The 19,985-nt window shown below is 40.5% G+C and overlaps 3 protein-coding genes and 1 long non-coding RNA gene across 4 annotated transcripts in view; all 4 read left to right on the forward strand.

Annotated features, from left to right (window-relative positions):
- The window catches only part of LOC136179631 (uncharacterized), a 4,181-nt gene extending 1,584 nt beyond the window's left edge, over positions 1-2,597 (forward strand). The window contains exon 2 of the long non-coding RNA XR_010666604.1: positions 1,100-2,597. This is a non-coding gene — a long non-coding RNA (uncharacterized lncRNA). The remainder of the gene's footprint in view (positions 1-1,099) is intronic.
- LOC136179616 (NLR family CARD domain-containing protein 3-like) overlaps positions 1-19,985 on the forward strand; it is a 173,233-nt gene that overhangs the window by 125,309 nt on the left and 27,939 nt on the right. The gene's annotated exons all lie outside the window — the stretch shown is intronic.
- Positions 10,309-10,879, forward strand: LOC136179626 (electron transfer flavoprotein beta subunit lysine methyltransferase-like). Its single transcript, XM_065956467.1, has one exon. It carries the CDS (start codon positions 10,506-10,508, stop codon positions 10,833-10,835), a length of 330 nt encoding a protein of 109 aa, XP_065812539.1. The 5' UTR covers positions 10,309-10,505; the 3' UTR covers positions 10,836-10,879.
- The window catches only part of LOC136179609 (NLR family CARD domain-containing protein 3-like), a 265,362-nt gene continuing 262,173 nt past the window's right edge, over positions 16,797-19,985 (forward strand). The window contains exons 1-2 of the mRNA XM_065956446.1: positions 16,797-16,855; positions 19,142-19,462. Coding sequence (XP_065812518.1) covers positions 19,200-19,462 — 263 coding nt within the window. The 5' untranslated portion in view covers positions 16,797-16,855; positions 19,142-19,199. The remainder of the gene's footprint in view (positions 16,856-19,141; positions 19,463-19,985) is intronic.

Raw genomic sequence — 19,985 nt, forward strand, 5'->3', positions numbered from 1 at the left:
CTGAGTGTGTTTAGGTCTTAACATGACCTGTGCTCAGGTGTGTTGGTGGGGCGTTGCTGTCTCAGGGGGCAGAAAGCAGCTGCACCATGGACCAACAAAAACCTGCTCTAAAGTTATGGTGCAGTATTTCCATGCTATTTAAAGGCTCCATTAGTAAGATGGTGAGATGCACAGACACAGACAGGTTCACATTGTTCTTCCACAAGGCTCGTAACACACACAGGGACAGATTACACACAGCACACCTGTGAGACACTGCAGTTCATCCAGGTGGAAATAACTCTTTAAGGTGTGTTTAATGTCTGCTGTTATTTCTGTCCCAAAAGGCAGAGAAAATCAGAAACTGCTGCTGCTAGATTTAAACACAGTTTACATGAATCAACAGTAAACACATCACTCAACTGTCTGTGACATCATGATGCCTTCAAGGACTCTCAGTAAACACATCACTCAACTGTCTGTGACATGATGATGCCTTCAAGGACTCTCGGTAAACACATCACTCAACTGTCTGTGACATGATGATGCCTTCAAGGACTCTCGGTAAACACATCACTCAACTGTCTCCGACATGATGATGCCTTCAAGGACTCTCGGTAAACACATCACTCAACTGTCTCCGACATGATGATGCCTTCAAGGACTCTCGGTAAACACATCACTCAACTGTCTCCGACATGATGATGCCTTCAAGGACTCTCGGTAAACACATCACTCAACTGTCTGTGACATGATGATGCCTTCAAGGACTCTCGGTAAACACATCACTCAACTGTCTGTGACATGATGATGCCTTCAAGGACTCTCGGTAAACACGTCACTCAACTGTCTCTGACATGATGATGCCTTCAAGGACTCTCTGTCCCTTTAATCTTCAAGTCACCAACACGAGTGACCACGAGAGCTGAAAGGTGGCGTGCTACTTTCCACGCCCACTTCACTTCTGAGCAGGACTGAAGTCCCTGCTGCTCTTCATACTGGATGTTCTGTATCACTGATAATCAGAATAATCATGATAACGATGATATTATATGATCAGAATAATCATGAAGTCTCTCTCAGAGTCTAATCTCTCATTTATCTCTTTTTATATCAACAGCTGGAGGAGGAGTCTTTAAAGAGAGGATCCTGCTGATCACAGAGCTGGAAGCAGCAGCTGGTGTGTTGGTGAGTCTTTAACTGGGCTGTGTTACTGGGAGACTGACGGACCAATCACAGCGCAGATGACTCTCAGTGCTGCAGTCTGAGCTGCTCTGAGATCAGCTCCACCGTCACACACAGGACCATGACCTCGGACATTTTTCTATTCTCATATTCTGAATTTAAACTGCTTCATGACTCAACGACCGAAGATGAACTCTTTGATTTGGATATAAATGTTTCTGTTGCAGCGCCACCCTGTGGACATGTGTAGTGGTGCAGGTTATTCATTGACTCATATTCACAGATAACAGTAGAAGTTGATTCCACCTGTGCAAGTTAAAGTGTGAAGTTGTGCTTTTAACCACGAGTCGTTGGTCGTCTGATAATAAATCAGTCGTCTCTTTGTTGGATCAAAACAAAGAGGAGGCTTCACTGAGTTTTTAAAAGAACTACAAACAGGATGTCTGGATCCAGGTGCAGAGTCAGCACCTGAATATTTGATGTAATATGAGATGATATAAAAAGAGCTGAATAACATGCAGACTCAATCATTGATATTCATTCATCATGTCAGGGTAACAACGGACACGTTATCAAACTATCTTTATTTTTAACTTCTGATGTTTATTACACTTTGATGTTTGAACCTTCTGTTTTTATTATCTCAGGATTTTAAATAGAAATAAATTCAATCTGTGGAGGGTTTTATTTGAATAATAATTCATGTTTAGGTTCTGTTGCTGCTATCACTGCTTTCTGCCAGCAGGTGTCACTGTTTCCACAGTTTTCTCACAGACTGATCGATCTGAAGAGATTATTTCTGTGTCAGGAAACACAAAGAAAGATAGATGATGCCAGCTCTTTTTTTTGTTTTTATGTTTTATATTTCATGTTCAAGTTTAATGTCTCTTTTTGTAATCACTGCCCCCTAGTGGACAGGAGTGTGGAGCGATCCAAAGGCAGAAAAATAATCTTTGACTGGACTTCTGTAATGACGTGAAGTTTGAAGGAAGTTGAGCTTTCTTTGAGTCTCTCTGTAGTTTGTAACTGAATACTTGGACTCTTCTTCACTTTAGAGGGAACATGTTCTCCTCCACATTTCTTCCTCGTCTGATCTAATTAACCCCGTGTTTTAAGATGGGCTGGTGTTTCTGCTCTTGGTGTAAACCCAGACACAGTCATCTTTCTGTCATGTTGTTCATGTGTGTTACTCTTGATAATTCACTCAAATAATGTCTCTATATTCTACAAGTGATTTACTTTTTAAATAACTGACACCATGTCAACACAAAGTTTCACTGCTTCCAAACCGCCTCTTATACGACGGCCATGTTGCATAAAAAAAACATCAATAACTTCTGTTTATTAAATATCACAGTCTGGATTTTATTAAGGCTGTACATTAATCTTCTTCTTCTTTTTTTAAATTAAACTTAATTTGACTCAAACATGAAGTTGGTGTTATTTTCTGATGTTTATGTTTTTGTCCTCTTGAGTTGTTTGTTTTCAGATGTTCATCAGGCTCCAGGTCCCATCGAGGAAAAGTTCATTCCTCATGATTTAATTCATGAAGCCGACCCAAAGTTTTTGATGACACAGTAATTATAGGCTTTAGTTCAGTTTATAATTCATATCATTATTTTAGTTTCATTGTGGACAAAAAACAGCAGATTGGAGCATATTCCAGACAGACACAGCATGTCCCGGTTACCATAGTAACAGTCCCTGTAACCATAGTAACTCACTGTCCCTATAACCATAGTAAACCACTGTTCATGTTACCATGGTAACAGTCAGCATTCTAACAGCCTCATTGACCTCTGCTCAGGTTAGTGCTAAGGCTTCCCCCGGATCGTCACACTCTGCCTCCTCTTCACCATGTTCCTCTAACATGTGTCTCTAGTCCATCTACAAACCCCCCAATGATGAGAAAAGTCCATCCTCTCCGTCTTTTACCTGCTCCACTTTTCAGAAAATGTGTGCTCAAACAGGCCGTTTGGAGATTTTCCCTTCATGACATCACAAAGGGCAGTAGCCCCTCCCCCAGGTGGGTGACACTCCCACAGCTAGGTGTTTGTTCTGCCCTCTGAGTCTGCCTTCTCACCGTAAACAATAGGACATGGAGCGAGAAAGCACAGAGTACACCAGAGCCCTTCCAGAGAGGGGGCGTGGTCAGACACAGCTCATTTACATATTTAAAGGTACAGACACAGAAACAGCCTGTTCTGAGCAGGGCTGAAATAGAGGGGTTTAGACTTTCAGAGAGACTCTTGTGACCACACAGCTTGGCCTTTTGGATTATTTGTCTTCAACACAACAGCCATACAGACCCTCACCTTACACAGCTGACTTTAAAGATTCTTCAAATCTACAAGTTTTGATTATTTTCCTTATTAATAAATTGCTTTATTAATTAGTATACCCACGTGTCTCCCATCTGAGAGACCCGGGCAGTGATGGGGTGGTACACAAAATATCCCTGATTATGATTTTATTGTCTTTTTTTTAGAGCAGCTGAAAAGAAGAAAAGAGATTCCTGATAGAGAGAGACATTTAAATGAATCAGTAGAAGAAGAACCTCAGTTCTGTTTTTATTACATTTTAAGAGATAAGATCATCTCCATCGACCCCCCATTGGGGACAATTACTAAAAAATAATTATGTTACAGCAGCTTGAAAGACAACAGTTTAAAAATACATTTAAAGATATAAAAGGTGAATATATAGGTACGTTATTTACATCTACTGTTTTTGATACACATTCATGTATCAGAAAAGTATTATTGATTCGTATGTGACATAAATAATGGGAACCTTTGTGAGCGGAACCTTGATTTTCTGAACAAGAGATCGATTCAAGTTAAAATAGGTGATGAAATATCTAAAAAGTATGTTGTAGAGAATGGAACACCACAGGGAAGTGTGATAAGTCCGATTTTATTTTCAATTATGATAAATTATATGTTTGATAATATCCCAACAGATATAGGAAGATCATTGTTTGCGGGTGATGGAGCATTGTGGAAAAAAGGAAAGAATATACAATTTATTGTAAATAAAATTCAGAAAGGGATCAGTTTAGTTGAGAAGTGGGGATTAAAGTGGGGATTTACATTTTCTGTGGAAAAAACAAAGATCATGTTCTTTTCTCGAAAGAAAATTGGGGAGAATATTGGGTTGACATTGTTTGGAAATAAGCTAAAACGAATTGACTCATTTTGTTTTTTAGGGGTATTTTTTTATGTCCGGTTGACATGGAAGGAACACATGAGGAATATTGTTGATAAATGCAAAAAAGTAATAAATGTAATGAGATGTCTTGTAGGAATGGATTGGGGAGCTGATGTTGCTGCCTTAAAATATATATATGTGGCGTTAATTAGAACTAGGATTGAGTATGGGAGTGTGGTATATGGATCTGCAGCAAAGACAACACTTGCAAAGTTAGAAATGATTCAGGCACAGGCTCTTAGGATATGTATTGGGGCAGTGAAATCATCTCCAATATGTGCACTTCAGGTAGAAGTAGGAGAGATGCCACTATGTTTAAGGAGGAAACAGCTATTAGCTAATTATTGGCTGAACTTGAGAGGACATGGAGATAGTCACCCAACAAAATCAGTGTTAAAGGATTGCTGGGAAAAAGAGAGAACAATTAAGTCCAGTTTTGGATGGATAGGGGATAGAGTGGCGAGAGATATGGGAGTGTATGACAAGGATATCAGTCCAACTGTTTTATGGCCACCAGTTCCAATGTGGATGCTTGAGACAGCTGAAGTAGACTTGGAGTTACTAAAGACAAAGGAAAGGAAAAGAAATGTTGATTTAGTGAGTGAATTCTATGAACACATAGAACAGAGATATGGAGATCATGTACAAGTATTCACAGATGGATCTAAAGACCCGATGACAAATGCAACAGGATCAGCTGCGTTTATCCCAAAAGGTTCAAGGTTGAAGTAGTGAAGAGAACGTCAGATTTCCTGAACGTGTACACAGTAGAGTTGTACGCCATTTTAGTTGCATTAGAATGTGTTGAGCAAATGAAAGGAAGGAAAGTGCTGATATGCAGTGATTCAGTCAGCGCTTTATACAGTATTCAATCAGGATCATCTCACAGTCGTCAAGATGTATTATATGAAATCATATTTACACATTCCCAGGTGGTTAAACAGGGGACAGATGTGATGTTCATGTGGGTTCCAGCACATTCAGGTATAGCAGGAAATGAAAAGGTGGACAGGTTGGCAAAGGAAGCTGTAAAGAAAGAGAGGATTGATATTAACATCAAATGATCTCAGTCAGAGGGGAAACGAGTCACATGGAGTAAAATCAAACAGGAATGGCAACAATATCGGAACAATCAGACAAAGGGAAGACATTTATATTCAATTCAGAGGGAAATAGATAAAGTAAAATACAGAGGGAGCAACAGAAGAGAGGAGGTCGTAATGTCCAGGTTAAGAATCAGTCACAGTCATTTAAATAGCTCTCTACATATCACTGGAAAACATTCATCTAGTCTTTGTGAGATATGCAATCTAGCAGAAACAGTTGAACATGTAGTTATTAAATGTAGAAAGTATGTAGCACATAGACAGAACATGATGTCAGAAATGGAGAGAGAGGGACTCGTAAGAAGAGATGTAAAAAGTATTTTGGAGTGTGGGGAGAGAGGGAGAGGACGAAGATGCTTGTTTAAATCTCTCTTGAGAACAGGTTTATTGAGGAGGATTTAGGAATGTGAGTAATAATTAAATCCAGCAGATGGCAGTAATGCAACTTTTTGGATGCCAGCCAACGAAGAGGAAAGTTGTGTGTTTTCATTTCTTATCGGGTTTTAAGATGTTAAAAAACGACAGAAGGTGACAGAGACATAAGAAGGGCTCTGACGAGTAGCTCCGTGGCTAACTGGTCATGTTTGGACTCTTTAAGTCCTCTACATGGAGCAGGTGTGTTAAAGGCTCGTTCACAGCATTCAGACGGAGGTGTGTGTCTCACAGCCGCAGATTTATCGGTGAAAACACGGAGGTGGTCGGAGAGCAGAGCCTCACCCCGGAGCTCAGACTGAGGCTGTTCACTCCCAGCTGCAGATTCTGGACGGAGAGACCCGAACTGTGGCCCTACGAGGACCCGTACTGGGCGATCTACTGGCCCGGAGGACAGGCGCTGTCACGGTGAGATCTCTAATATACCTGTTTCATTCACCTTTCACCTCTTTAGTAGTGACGTCACTAACAGCTGTTGGTGCACAGCTGCTTTACATCCCCGTTGTAAATCATTCAAACGACAAATGTCAAAGTTACTGGAAAATGATATGTACACTTTGAATTGTACAAAAATCTAGGTAACACTTTACAGGTCCGCAAATTTCGTCGTAATTAGGTGATAATTAGACAAACTTTTTTTTGATTTCATTGAAATTACCCCTGAATTTCATGACAATTGAGTGAAAATTAGCACGTAACCTCTTTGAAATAATGCCCGATCTTAATTGTAAGCAAGTCCTAATTGGTAAGTAACTGTTTTTTCCAATTTCTTTGAAATTACCCCCAAATTTCATGGTAAGTAGGTGACAATTATCAAATCATTTATTTGAAATGAAATCACAATTCACCACAAAATGATCACCGAGTAATTATATTCTGCTATTTCCAGAGAAGCAGGTGATAAATAGCTGCTCATTTCTTGAATACATTTCCAGTAAAGTAATATGAAGTTAGGTCCATGGTTTCCTCTAATTAGAATTACCTTGGAAATCTAAACTAAATAAATGTATTTATAAGCGCCCGCGTCTGCAGCGGCGCGTCTCGGTGTGATCGCGGCCTCAGAGGGCAGAACAAACACCTAGCTGTGGGAGTGTCACCCACCTGGGGGAGGGGCTACTGCCCTTTGTGATGTCATGAAGGGAACATCTCCAAACGGCCTGTTTGAGCACACATTTTCTGAAAAGTGGAGCAGGCAGAAGACGGAGAGGATGGACTTTTCTCATCATTGGGGGGTTTGTAGACGGACTAGAGACACATGTTAGAGTTAGAGGAACATGGGGGAGTGGGTTTAGCAGAATATGTGACCTTTAAAGTCGATAAATATGGTGTTAAAATATGAACTTTAATGCAGTTAAAATGAACAATGATTGTGGTGTTTCTCCTCACTCTGATTATATTTTCTCTTCTTTGCTGCTACGTCCACGTCCGTCATATTCGCCGGTTTGAATCTCATCCAATCACTGAACTGTATCCACTCCTCCACTCACCTGTGCGCTGTCATTGTCTGGAGGAAACTGTAGTGACTTTTTGGATCAAATTTGGACCCAGATTAAACCTACATCCGAACCCAATGAAGCCGCAACACTTTGAAGTTCTAAATCTATTTTCTGTTTTCTTCACGGTGTAATTGTAGTCCTTAAAGTTTGCAAAGTCCTCTTCAGAGACCGGACCTGGAGGCCAAAGAACATGAGCACAGGAAGCTGTATTCATGGAGTCATAAAGCAGTGAGCCCTTCAACTGAAGAGACTAAAACAGACAAAGATTACAGTATGTATGGCTTTGCAGGGGCGTGGGGACAAGCTTCTTCACGCCCTCTTTTCACCATCTGATCTGTTCAACTTCATCTTTATTGGTAACTTTAAGGATTCACCTTTCTGTATTGCTGTACTGAACTTTCTTTCACCCTCCCCTGAGGGCTCCTTCCTGTGTGCTCTGCTAAATGCATTTTTACCCTGAGGCGCAGTTTCAGTTTATTAAGATACAGTTTACTGAGATACATATGATTATGCAGCATGACTACTTGACATAAATGTTGATTATTAGAGAATATAAGGTACATGCATACAGATGAGACACTACAAAACACACCAGCTCCGCCCAGAAACATCCTGAGTCAACCAGAACAAAGCAGAACAGTAAAATCCAGTGAGAGGACAGAGTCTCTGCAGACACAGTCACCAGCACACATGTACGGAGGCCCAGAAGGGACAATGGAGCAGCTTTAGGAGAAGTCTGTATTTTATTTTGAAAAGATACCGACTCTATCTTTAATTAAGTTTTAATGAAATAAGATGATAATGATGATTTGTCCAATGAGACCACGCCTCCCAAACCGAGAATGAAGTCATAAAGACGTGTTGGACGTGACACCATGAAGTTCGGACCAACTACAGGTTGATTTATTTTTTGAAATGTGCATGTGTCTTGGCTCAGTAGGAGACGTCTTAATAACGATATAAGAGCAAAAGTCCTGAGTCAATTGTTCAGCTGGTTCCCTCATCTTCTCTATTGTTCTCACTAAACTCTCTGAGCTCCAGTGTTTGACTTCAGGACTTCAGTGGCTGCTCAGTGCAGATCTTTAGTGTTGTCAGGAGGTCCAGGACCTTAGCCACCTTTTAGTGAAGGACTTCTAGCACATCAGACGCCTGGGACAAAGGCTCACTGTCATTTAAAGATTAGTTTGAGCAGTCGCTTCAATACGTTGAAATTATGCAACAAAGACATTAAGATAAAGGGGTGGCGATGGCCTAGTGGTTAGCTCGAGGGCCACAATGTGCAGAGACCGTAGGTTTGATTCCGACCTGTGGGACGGAGCAGGAAGTGACTCTGGCGTCTCGTTGGTTTCACAAACCTAAACAGCTGTTTTGTTTGTTTCTGTCTCTGTGTTCAGGTTTCTCCTGGACCACCCCGCAGTGTGTCGGGGTCAGACCGTTCTGGATCTGGGCAGCGGCTGCGGAGCCTCCGCCATCGCCGCCATTCTGTGCGGTGCCGCTCATGTAGTGGCTAACGACATCGACCCTAGTAAGCATTCATTCATCTCTTACTCTACTGTGTTATTTACTCACATCATGACATCACAGCATGGACACATTTTCAGGCTCTTATTTTGATAGGAACATTAAAACATTCGCTGCATGTCGTCAACGGGTGGAAGGTTTTTTTCTCGTGTGGTTGGCTGAGGTCTCAGATGGTTGACGCAAGAAGTCAAAAAGCTGTGATGGAGCTCAACATTATTTCATTTTAACGTATGAAATTTTGGCCGATTCAGGGGCGGCTGTGGCTCGGTTGGTAGAGTCGGTCGTCTCTCAACCGGAAGGTTTGGGGGTTCAATCCCGAGCTCCTGCAGCCAGATCTCCGACGTGTCCTTGGGCAAGACGCTGAACCCTGAATTGCTCTCGCTGCTTCATCAGTGGCGTATGTGTGTCTATGAAAGGGATTAGTTATTTCTGATGGTCTCTTTACTCAGCAGTCTCTACCATCAGGGTGTGAATGTGTAGGTGTGACCTGCGGTGTAAAAAGCGCTTTGAGTCTTCAGAAGACCAGAAAAGCGCTTTACAAGCTCAATCCATTTATCATTGAGCTGCAACATTGCTGCATTTTTCATTTGGTTCGGTTTGCTTTCAGACTGCACTTTGTCAAACTAAGCAGAAACCTCCGGTCTTTAAAAATGAAGCCGATGCTGAGGTGTAAAATCCTGCAGTTCATCGAGTGTCCACTAGAGGCTGCATCCTTGTGCAGATCTGTAAGAAATGAAAAGTGAAGCTTTGTCAGGTCTGTCCTCCATGGAGGCCGGGTCGATCGTTTCTGATGCGTTTCAGGAATGCAGGGAATCTAACAATCATCAGCTTTTGTGACAGAGTCGAGCAGATCTGTGGCTGTAAATGAGTTTTTATCTAGAACAGACTTTTTTACTGCATGTATCTGGTTCTTAAGACAAACAAATCATTGTCAGAATCCCGTCTGTGGGAGGTGGTCCTCAGTGCAGATAATGTTCTGCCTGCTGTCAGTATCATGGGGACTTTAAATGAACTACAAACAGAAACCAGAAGACCTTTCCATTGAAAGTCTCTTGTTTTTTAGAAAAATTAATTAAAATGTTCTAAAATATCAGCGTCTCTATGCAATTTGACCAGAATTCAACTTTAATCATTAAAAAAAGTCTCCAGTAAAATCTGCTGAAACTTCTCAGGGGTACAGCCAGGGACACGAGGAACAAGAATCCATTGAAAGTTTCTTGTTTGCTAGCATTGTCTCTTCAAATATAATACTGCGTTGTTAAGTGTAAAAAATGGACCTTAACATGATATTAAATGTTTAACCGTTGAAGCGGTAGCTCACAGTGGGTGTGATTAACCTTGTTAAAGACTACACTTAATATTGGCGTGGCACGATCACGGACTGTCATAGCAGCTCCATCATGGCTGAAAATGTCCTGGAAAAGTCCTGGAAAATGATCCCTGGAAAAGAGTGTGAACCCTGTATATAGACTGCTGTGATTAAAAGAAACACATGAACACCATGATTCCTTGAAGCCTAACCCTGTGACGTGTTAACCCGCCTGTTTGTGTTCCAGTGGCAGCCGTGGCGACGCACATGAACAGTGAGCTGAACGGCCTGCAGCCTCCTGTGTGTCTCACCCACAACATCATCGGTTCACCGCCCGCCGCCTTCCACCTGATCCTGCTGGGCGACATGTTCTACGACCAGTCCCTCGCCACCAGCCTGCACAGCTGGTTGAACCGCTGCATGGAGACCCACGGCACCAAAGTCCTGATCGGAGATCCAGGAAGAGCTCAGTTTGAGGAGCACGCCATCCGACGCCTCCTGAGGCCGCTGGCTCAGTTTGAGCTGCCCGACAGTGTGAGAGAGGAGAACTACGGCCTGAGCTGCAGCGGCGTCTGGAGCTACACACCTGAACTCTGAACACCTGAGAGAATTATTCTTCAAGAAAACATGGACTGTGTGAGGTTGAGAGGACTCTGTTTTATTTGAAAGTCACACAAACAAGGAAGGTTGGTACATTTCCCAATCTGAATGATCACTTCTTTTAGATGTTTTAATGATCAGCTGTATCAAAACAACTCCCTCTCTTCTGTCTGTGTTCAGGAGAGGAAGCATGGCGCCGTGCTGCTGCTGCTCCGGTAGCCTGGTTAGCAGGGCGGGGCGATATGACCTCAAATCAATATCACGCTTAAAGGCAGGGTTGGTCATTTTCTAAAAGTAGCCTGATGTTGAAAGTAGCATTCCCTCAGTGCTGCGTCTGCAGTCAGGAGCAGTCCTCCTCAAATGATTTCCATGTTTTCAGGAGTGCAGATGTAAAAACGGCTGTGATGTCTGCTTTCAGTTTGACAACTACACACACTCACAATGTGTGTTTCATATTTCATTTTGAATTGATCCTTTATGAATCACTCTGTTTAATAAACATGAACACACACATGAACAAACAGGATCCTGTGGACATGCATTAATGGAGAGGTCTCAGAGTGAGGGGGCGGCCCACAGCGAGCGCTCCAGAGCAGTTTTGGGGTTCAGTGCCTTGCTCAAGGGCAGCAGTGCTCAGGAAGTGGACTGGCACCTCTCCAGCTACCAGGCCAGGGACTTGAACCGGCGACCCTCGACCGCAACTGCCGCCCCCATTTCAATCAAAGACAAACACAGTTCTATGTGAGATGGATATACTTGTATCTTCAAACACACACACACTCTTTGTTCACACACAGGAGGCAGAGAGCACCTCCGTACCAGCAGTGGATTATCTCAGGAATGGTTTTTATTCATTCATTCATTTAATGAGGTGCAATAGCGTGACAAACTGGTGACATATACATGACAAATAAGGCACAGAAAAAACAAACAGACAAGGTCAGGACAGCAACGACAAAATACAATAAGAAAAGAAAGACAGCAAAAATACTGAGACATCAACAGACAGACTACAACTGATCTTTCTTTGTTCCAGCCCGCCCCTCGGTGACCTCTACCCTACAGTAGTTTATATCTGAATGCCTTACAGACCAGTTTCTCTCTCTTTAGAGATCAAACCTGAACAGGAGTGTGACCCGGCCGGGGCTACGTGTGAATCTGGCTCCAGCAGAGTCATCAGGCTGCTCACTTTGAAGCAGCTGGATAAGAGCTCGGCTGCTGTTTGGATCAAGCTTTGAATCTTTGTCCAGCAGGTGGCGCCATCAATTTTATTTTTCAGACAAGTGAGCAGACTGAAAACAGGAACTGTAATGTATTATTACTACTCAACGTTTTCACATGTAGGTGGCTCTGACTGCTGCGTTCAGGGACATAATAATAATCAGTGAGGACGTTCATGTCCTGCTCTGAATCGCCTTCAAGAAATATTCAAATGTTTAATATTATTTATAGATTATATTCAAGCATACTGAGACCTGTCTTCTGTTGTAAGGATATTATTTAGTCTATAATGAGTCAGAATATAAGTAAATATGACATAGATTGACCAACTAAACAGGATGTTTCTCAGTTTTGACGTTGAGCCCCCGAGAGGTTTACCAAACATTTAAGTCTTGCTGTTGGGAAATAAAACTTACAGATAAGATCAATAAAAAACAAATTGGATAATTTGAAACAAGAGTACAAATGTTTGGATTCTGCTGATTGTTCCAAATGTTCTGGTGTTGGCGGTGATGGAGTTGAAATCTGAAACTTCATGCAAAGATAATAATCATATTTCTATAAAACAGCTGTGACATGGATCACATGTTAGTGTTAAAGTCTTTAAAGGTCTGATTAGTCTCCTTCATGGAGCTTCAGTACAGATAGGCCTACTTTGACTTTACTGGAATACTTTGATTTGTCAGAGAGGAATTTCAGTCAGGAGTTTGAACTTCTGCTGGATCTCCTTCACACACCCTCATCTTCTTCCTATCCTTCATATATTCACAGATATATGCATGTATTCAATTCATTAAACTTCCCTTAATCCTCCAAAGTCTGTCACAGAGCCGGCCCTAACCATTTTGGTGCCATAGGCATGATTTCTGCGGTAGCCCCTTAAATTGCAGCCAGTTTGACCACCAAAACAATATTCATAGACTTCAAGAAAACTGGCATACATCTTTATATTTAACAGAATTTATTTATTTAAAAAATAAAAATACTTCTAAACAAACTTGAATAAAATGGTAATAACTAATATTTCTTATAAATAACTACAAATAGGAAAGCACTAAATATTTTAATAACAATTAGGCTGGGTGTCGTGAAAAAGTATGTGCCTGTTAAAGCAGCTTTCAGTTTGCAAACATTATCATGAATGACAATTAATTTAACTTAATATAGGCTACATGTCAGCAGAAAAGATGCATGGCAACGAATATATTCTATGCCAGAACAGTTATATTTTAAATTATATACGCAGGGCAAAAAAATGATTTAAAAACTAATAATGGGCTTAGGTTACTTTCTGAGTCTCTCTCAGTCAGTGAGTGATTCGTGTCGGAGCTTCAGTCAGTACGTTCAGTGAACGAAACACTGAACGTGAACAAGCGAGACTGTGAGTCACCAGCCTCAGTCACACACACACACACACACACACACACACACACACACACACACACACACACACACACACACACACACACACACACACACACACACACACACACACACACACACACACACACTGTACTGACTGAAACACGATGGTTAGTGGATGTTAAAACAGTCAGCTGAGTTAAATTAAGTTGGATATAAAAGCCGTTTGTAAACTGACACTAGATATAAAAAACACAAACATTAAATGTTCAATAATATATTTTCTACTTCCTCAATTTTGGAGACATGAGAGGGAGAAGTAGGGGCGGGCTTTAGAGACACAGAGCTCCTGACCGACTCCTCCTATTGGTTCAGTCAGTAGGTATCACTGACATGAGAGGAGAGGGAGGGCGGGCTTTGAGAGACTCTTACGGTCTGGAGAGAGAGACGAGACGGGAGAGAGGAGAGAGAGTTGAGAAATGAACGACTCTTCTCAGTAAGTGATTCAGTTCAGTTCGTTCACCCAGATGATTCGTTTTAAACGAATCCTTCATGACCGACACATCACTAGAAGGATCGACAGAAATCAAGAAGGAACAAAGAAACAAAACAACTTTACATTTCAAGCTTTTCCGTGAGAGAATACAGGAACACGTTTAGTCTAATGCGTGCAATGTATGTGTGGTTGTAAACAGCTATTGGGAACAGAAGATAAAATATTTATCAGTAAGAATCTGCCGATCTATGAGACCCATCCAAAAGGCCGATCTATTCACTTCAGTTCTATGCCATTCTGTGTTTAAGGCAAATGTGCACACTACAGGTTTGCACTGGTATTCTGTGCACTTTGGAAGGTGGAGCAAACATAAAATGGAGGAAGCTAACAACAATTTCTTCAAGAAACAATGGTAGAAGCAGCATGGTCAGTTGGTGTAACTGGTTTGAGTCAATTGGTGTAACCAGTATTTCTCATAAACATATAATAAAATACAGGACAATTAAAGTGGAATAAAAGTAGTCCTCTACTGCAGTGAAATAACATGTTTTTATTTAAAAACAATTTTTACATAATTTGCCAAAAATTAATTAGAAAACAGAAGTGTTTTCAGCTCTGTGTCCCGCTCACTATTGAAAAAGGGCATAACTTATAAATTTAGGGATAATCCTAATAAAATCTAATTTCTTGCGCTATTTTAAAATGAAGTAATTACAATCATGAGTACACTTACACTCACATACTCTAGATGTATAAAATATTCAATATTCTTAATTTTTCAGTGGTTACACCACTTGACATTTTTATGTCCATTCTGTCTTACCTTTTGAACAAAATGGTGTAAATGTCATTTTAAAAAACACAAAACCAACATGAATACAAATCTCACATTTTAATGAACCTGATGCATGCTTTCAAAGTGTGTTTTTAAAAGATTTTTGAATTGGTCATCTGAACAACCCTTATTTATCACTGACCCTTATTTTTGTTTTTTGATTGTATTTTGATAAACTTTATTAATCCTTGAGGGAAATTTGTTATTTTTAGGGACATGCTTCTCACACACATGAATCACACGCATGCACAAACAGGACCTGTGGACATGCAATGGTGGAGAGATGTCAGAGTGGGGCTGCTACAAGCTGCTAAGCAGAGAGTGCACCAGAGCAGTTGGGGGTTTGGTGCCTTGCTCAAGGGCACCTTGGCAGTGCTCAGGAGGTGCCCTGACACCTCTCCAGCTACCAGACCAACTTCCAGATTTGGTCCACACCGGGACTTGAGCCGGCGACCCTCCGGTTCCCAACTCAAGTCCCTACGGACTGAGTTACTGCCGCCCAAATGTAATGTTTCTTTGTTTCTTCAGCTTGTTGTACAAAGTGGAGATAGCGATGTATTAATAATATCCACATCTGTGATTTAAATGTTCTGCTTTGACTTGTGTCAACAACACCAAATAAACTTTTTTTCGGCTCACCGTGAGCCGTTTATCGACGGTCCTCTGTGTGCTGTGTTGCTCGTCAATACAAAGCACCACACATCCGCGTGTCCACCTTTAATACAAAAGTATAGATGTCAAACTGTTTGCAGGGGGAAACTGAAATTTACAGAGCAAACAGTGAAATAGTAAACGGATGCAGTGTGGACAGCCAGTGTGTGCGACGCCACACAACATATTAAATAGTAAAGGTCGGGTAAAAAATCAATACAGTATTGTATCGCGATATTTTATGTGGCGATATTATATAGTCTCATGGCAGCCAAGTATTCATATTTTTAATATGATGTTTTATTTATGCTTTTTTATTTTTTAACTGTTGAAGGGGTTTCACAATTATTTTTGAACAAGTTGTATTGTTAAGAATTCATGTTCAAGTTCAATTAGACTGAAATACAAATAAAAAGACTGAAGTGAGATGAACAGACTGAGAATTTTATCTTATTTGACAAAATGATTCTTGATTTAGTTTAGTGTAGTGGATATAATATGCAGTTCAAAATATATTGTATCGCAATTCTCAGCATATCGAAAAATGTTTAAAATCGCAATAGAATCGTATCGTGTCTCAAGTATCGGGATAATATCGTATTGTGGGGACTCTAGTGATTCCCACCTCTAACATACAGCGCTCACTGGTTGTTGTTAGAGGGGGAGTGGCCTAATCAAGACAGGGCATTAAAAAAAAAAATGACACCTAGGCTGACTACTTTCATAAAACTGTTTAGGTAACATTAACATCCTCACGTCAATTGATTCACTCGTTATCCAAAACATTTTAATCAATTATATATTTATAATAAAATGATGAAATCCAATGGCAGTTAATGTTCGAATACTGTTATTATTTTTAATTATTTTTATATTATGTGTTCAACATCTTCTAAGATTATACAAGAAAAAAGAGCAGATAAACAGTTGAGCATATGTCAGTGAACTATGACTTCCTGTTTGTGCCCACCTGAACAACTTTAACACTGACTTCTTTTCACTCAGATATTGAATTGGGATATAACGCCAGTGTATTTATTTTACACCATGAAGATACATTTTCCTCTGATCCATGGATCACATGTTGCCCGGTACCATGCGGGGTGATCTGAACAGATCATGGATCATCTGGGAACTGTTTCTCCACACGTCTGACATCCACAACATTGCTGAAGGGAGGTGATCCCAGCTTACTTTTTGAAGTTTTCTGACTGACTATCTCAACCTAGTTAGTTTGAATTAATGCATTTTACTGTGAGCTCATCAGAGAGGTCATGAAGAAACCTGAACTGATGATGGTTAACCATTCATTTCATTTCTAGTAACAAGGGGAGGAGAAACTCTGAGCTGATATGGGTTTCCAATAAAACAATAAAACTGAAAGTTTCTGTCAGTTGGAGCTAAGACTCCATTTTGAGTCGACAGAGCAGAAGGACAAACATCTGAGACAGGGTGAGTTTAATTCAACATTATTATGACTTTACTGTTAAAACCTCAGGTTAATATTGAGTAATACACTTTGAATAGAAAAGCAAAGGAAACGGATCAGATACAGTACGGGATCAGCTCTGTGAATGTGGAGTACTTGTTGTTTCTCAGCTTTTGTTTGAAAAGTAAAGTCAAGTAAAAGTTGTGTAGCTAAAAATCTAAATCGTCCTTAATCAGAGATGTTTGTCATGACTCCTGCGGTCTAAACTAGCAGTCAGCGTTACTGGTTTTCTCTCAGATTAAATAAAATCCTGAGGACGACAGTGCTTATGTTCCACAGTATTTAATTTTATAAGCTAGATATTCTCCACTTCCTCAAAGTAGACATGAAAAAATAATGCATCCTAATAAAATGTAATCACTAAATACAGCCTCAATAAAACATCTATCTGAGCAAAGGTCGGTTTTATGACGTGGTTTGATCCCTACAGGCATGAAGGATGTTGTTTTATATCCCTCTAGATATAAAACTGTTGGTCCAAAGGTCATGATTTCTGTTAAATATTAACATATTGCTTTAATGTTTGAGGTTCAAGACCTTGTTATTGTCATTATTCAGTGCAGGATTGAAGAGACACAGGAAGGATAATTGAAAGACATTTATATTAAATCCTAAAACTAGACCAGGGTCAAATACCAAGCAGGGAGTCACATCAGACGGACAAATAAGATGAAGATACAAACAAGCTGCACTGATGAGTTGGATCAGGTACTAAAGGAGACGGGAAGAGAGGCAGAGTCACATTAAGGATCACTTCAGGGGGCGCTGGTATCCAAGTGGTAACTGCGCACGCCCAATTAATCCAACCTGTGGTTCTTTCCCACATCTCATTCCCCACTCTCTCTCTACCTGCTTTCTGAATCTCCAATAAAGACATAAAAGGACCACAGTAAGGACCACCGCCCAGGAAGCTGAACTACATTAGTTTTGTATTTCAGCTGGATGTCAGCGTGGTACTGTAATCTCTGTTCAGTTTAAATCTAAGCCTGCTGTACGGGTTGTGCCTGTTAGTATTTATTTTCACATAATCATTCACTTGAATCATTTTGTGGATATATCATTTTAAATCTGTTGACCATCTAAGGGTCATTGGTTTAGGTCTGTGTGGATGTAACAGTTTGTGTAAGACTCTCATAGCAGCAGATCTATTTTTGGAGAGGAGCCGAGTGTATGTTGTGAGCTTAAATGACTTGAATGTAGATATCTGACAGTTTCAAGTGAAGGTAATGTCACCTCTCTAGCCTTTTAGAAGTCTTCCCAAATGGTAAAAGAATTTGTAGGCTGTACCAGCTAACAGAATATAACAGGACCGTTAACATGAAAAGTTTGTCAGCCATTTGTGTTCTGTTGCTGTTGTCTGACCTCGGCCCAATAACTTCTAAGATAAGCCACTGTCTGTTTCACCATTTCATCATTGGACATTTACAGCAGAAACATCATGGCGTCATGATGTTCTTACATGCTTTTGTATTTTGATATCTTTTTCTCTATATGGGTAATGTGCAATATATGTTGTGTTTTATACATGGGTCTGTACTTTTCTGTTGACATGTCGATGTGTTTTTCTATTGTTTTTATGGATTCTACTGTGAGGCCGCTGAATGTGTGCAGCACTTTGAGCCCAAGACAAATGTCTGAAGTTATAGTATTTACAGCTGCTCCTTTGAGCCCAAATCAACGCCACAGCGCTCTTCTTTTCATCATGTTGGACTTGAGACAGCGAGGCGTCAGTTTAAACACACCTGAAGCTGGTTGACCCGCTGTTAAAGAGATGCTAGTCTGTGCTCTGTTAATCATGTTACACCAAGCAAAGCCATTCCAGCATATAGAGCACCATTGTGACCCTCGCTCTGCCACTGTGGTCGGTAGGTTGAGCAAATTCACCCGCCACTGCAAAAAGACACCCGTATGTGACGAGTGCTGATTTCCAACCCTGTTTTATACACTTCTAGTTGTACAAATGTCCTAAAGGTCATGGTTGCTGTTAAATACTAACATGTTAGTTTAATGTTTAAAGTTTAAGACTCAATGTCTTGTTATTGGCATTATTCAGGGCAGATCAGACGGACAAATCACGTTAGGATCAAAACAAAGTGCACTGAGGTGCTGCATCAGGTACTTAGGCAGACAGGAAGGAAGAGAAAATCAAATGAAGGATCACATCAGGTAATGAGATGTGGACACTTGACCATTTCTGTCTTTCACATTTTTCCTGCTTGTGTCTCACCTGTTTGTTATTTTGTCCTCAGGTTGTTTTACCTGCATGAACGTCTTTTATTGTCCTCTGATCAATCTGGAGATCAGAAGATGAGTGATCGAGGAGACAAAGAGGAGGACAGAGCAGAGTCTCCTCTGTCCAGCTGTCTCTCTATGAAGAGTGACCGGTCTAAACTTCCTCCTCTAGACTTCAGTAATGAACCAGGACCCTCAGATCAGAAGATGAGTGATCGAGAAGACAAAGAGGAGGACAGAGCAGAGTCTTCTCTGTCCAGCTGTCTCTCTATGAAGAGTGACCGGTCTAAACTTCCTCCTCTAGACTTCAGTAATGAACCAGGACCCTCAGACCCACAGTAAGAGAACTTTTTGAATCACCAAACTGTCAAGCTAAAAAAAGAGTCCTGAACACCATAATGTGTTGATTTTCTTGTTTTTAATCATCAACCTGCACACAGTGATCATACAGAGAAAGTCACTGAACTCATAACAACATACTAAGGATTATATATATGTATTATATGTTTATAGATAAGATAATATGATTTCAGTATTGACTCTTTGGTTGTGTATCTAGTCGTCTTCTCTGTGATTCTGCAGGAAGAAGTCTTTTAAACTGACCCTGAAGTTTATTGAGATCTGCTGTGATCGTTTTCTTTCAATCATTTTTTCTGTTGTGTCCACTCTTTGTTTGTCTTTTTTTATTTTTTTAACATGACTACACAATGAGATCTTTTTTTTTTACTGAAGTACAGTAAAATCCGGTGTAAGATGCACTTTTAATACCTGTTTTTTTTCATGTTAAAAGTTGGCTATGTCATATACAAAGGTGTAACTAATATACCAGTATAAAATATTGACACATGAGCCATCATTACC

This window comes from Labrus bergylta, chromosome 7, assembly GCF_963930695.1.
Source record: "Labrus bergylta chromosome 7, fLabBer1.1, whole genome shotgun sequence".
Taxonomy (NCBI): domain Eukaryota; kingdom Metazoa; phylum Chordata; class Actinopteri; order Labriformes; family Labridae; genus Labrus; species Labrus bergylta.

Excerpts from the sequence above, each read along its gene's own strand:
- LOC136179626 (XM_065956467.1), top strand. The coding sequence starts at position 10,506 with ATGAACAGTGAGCTGAACGGCCTGCAGCCTCCTGTGTGTCTCACCCAC.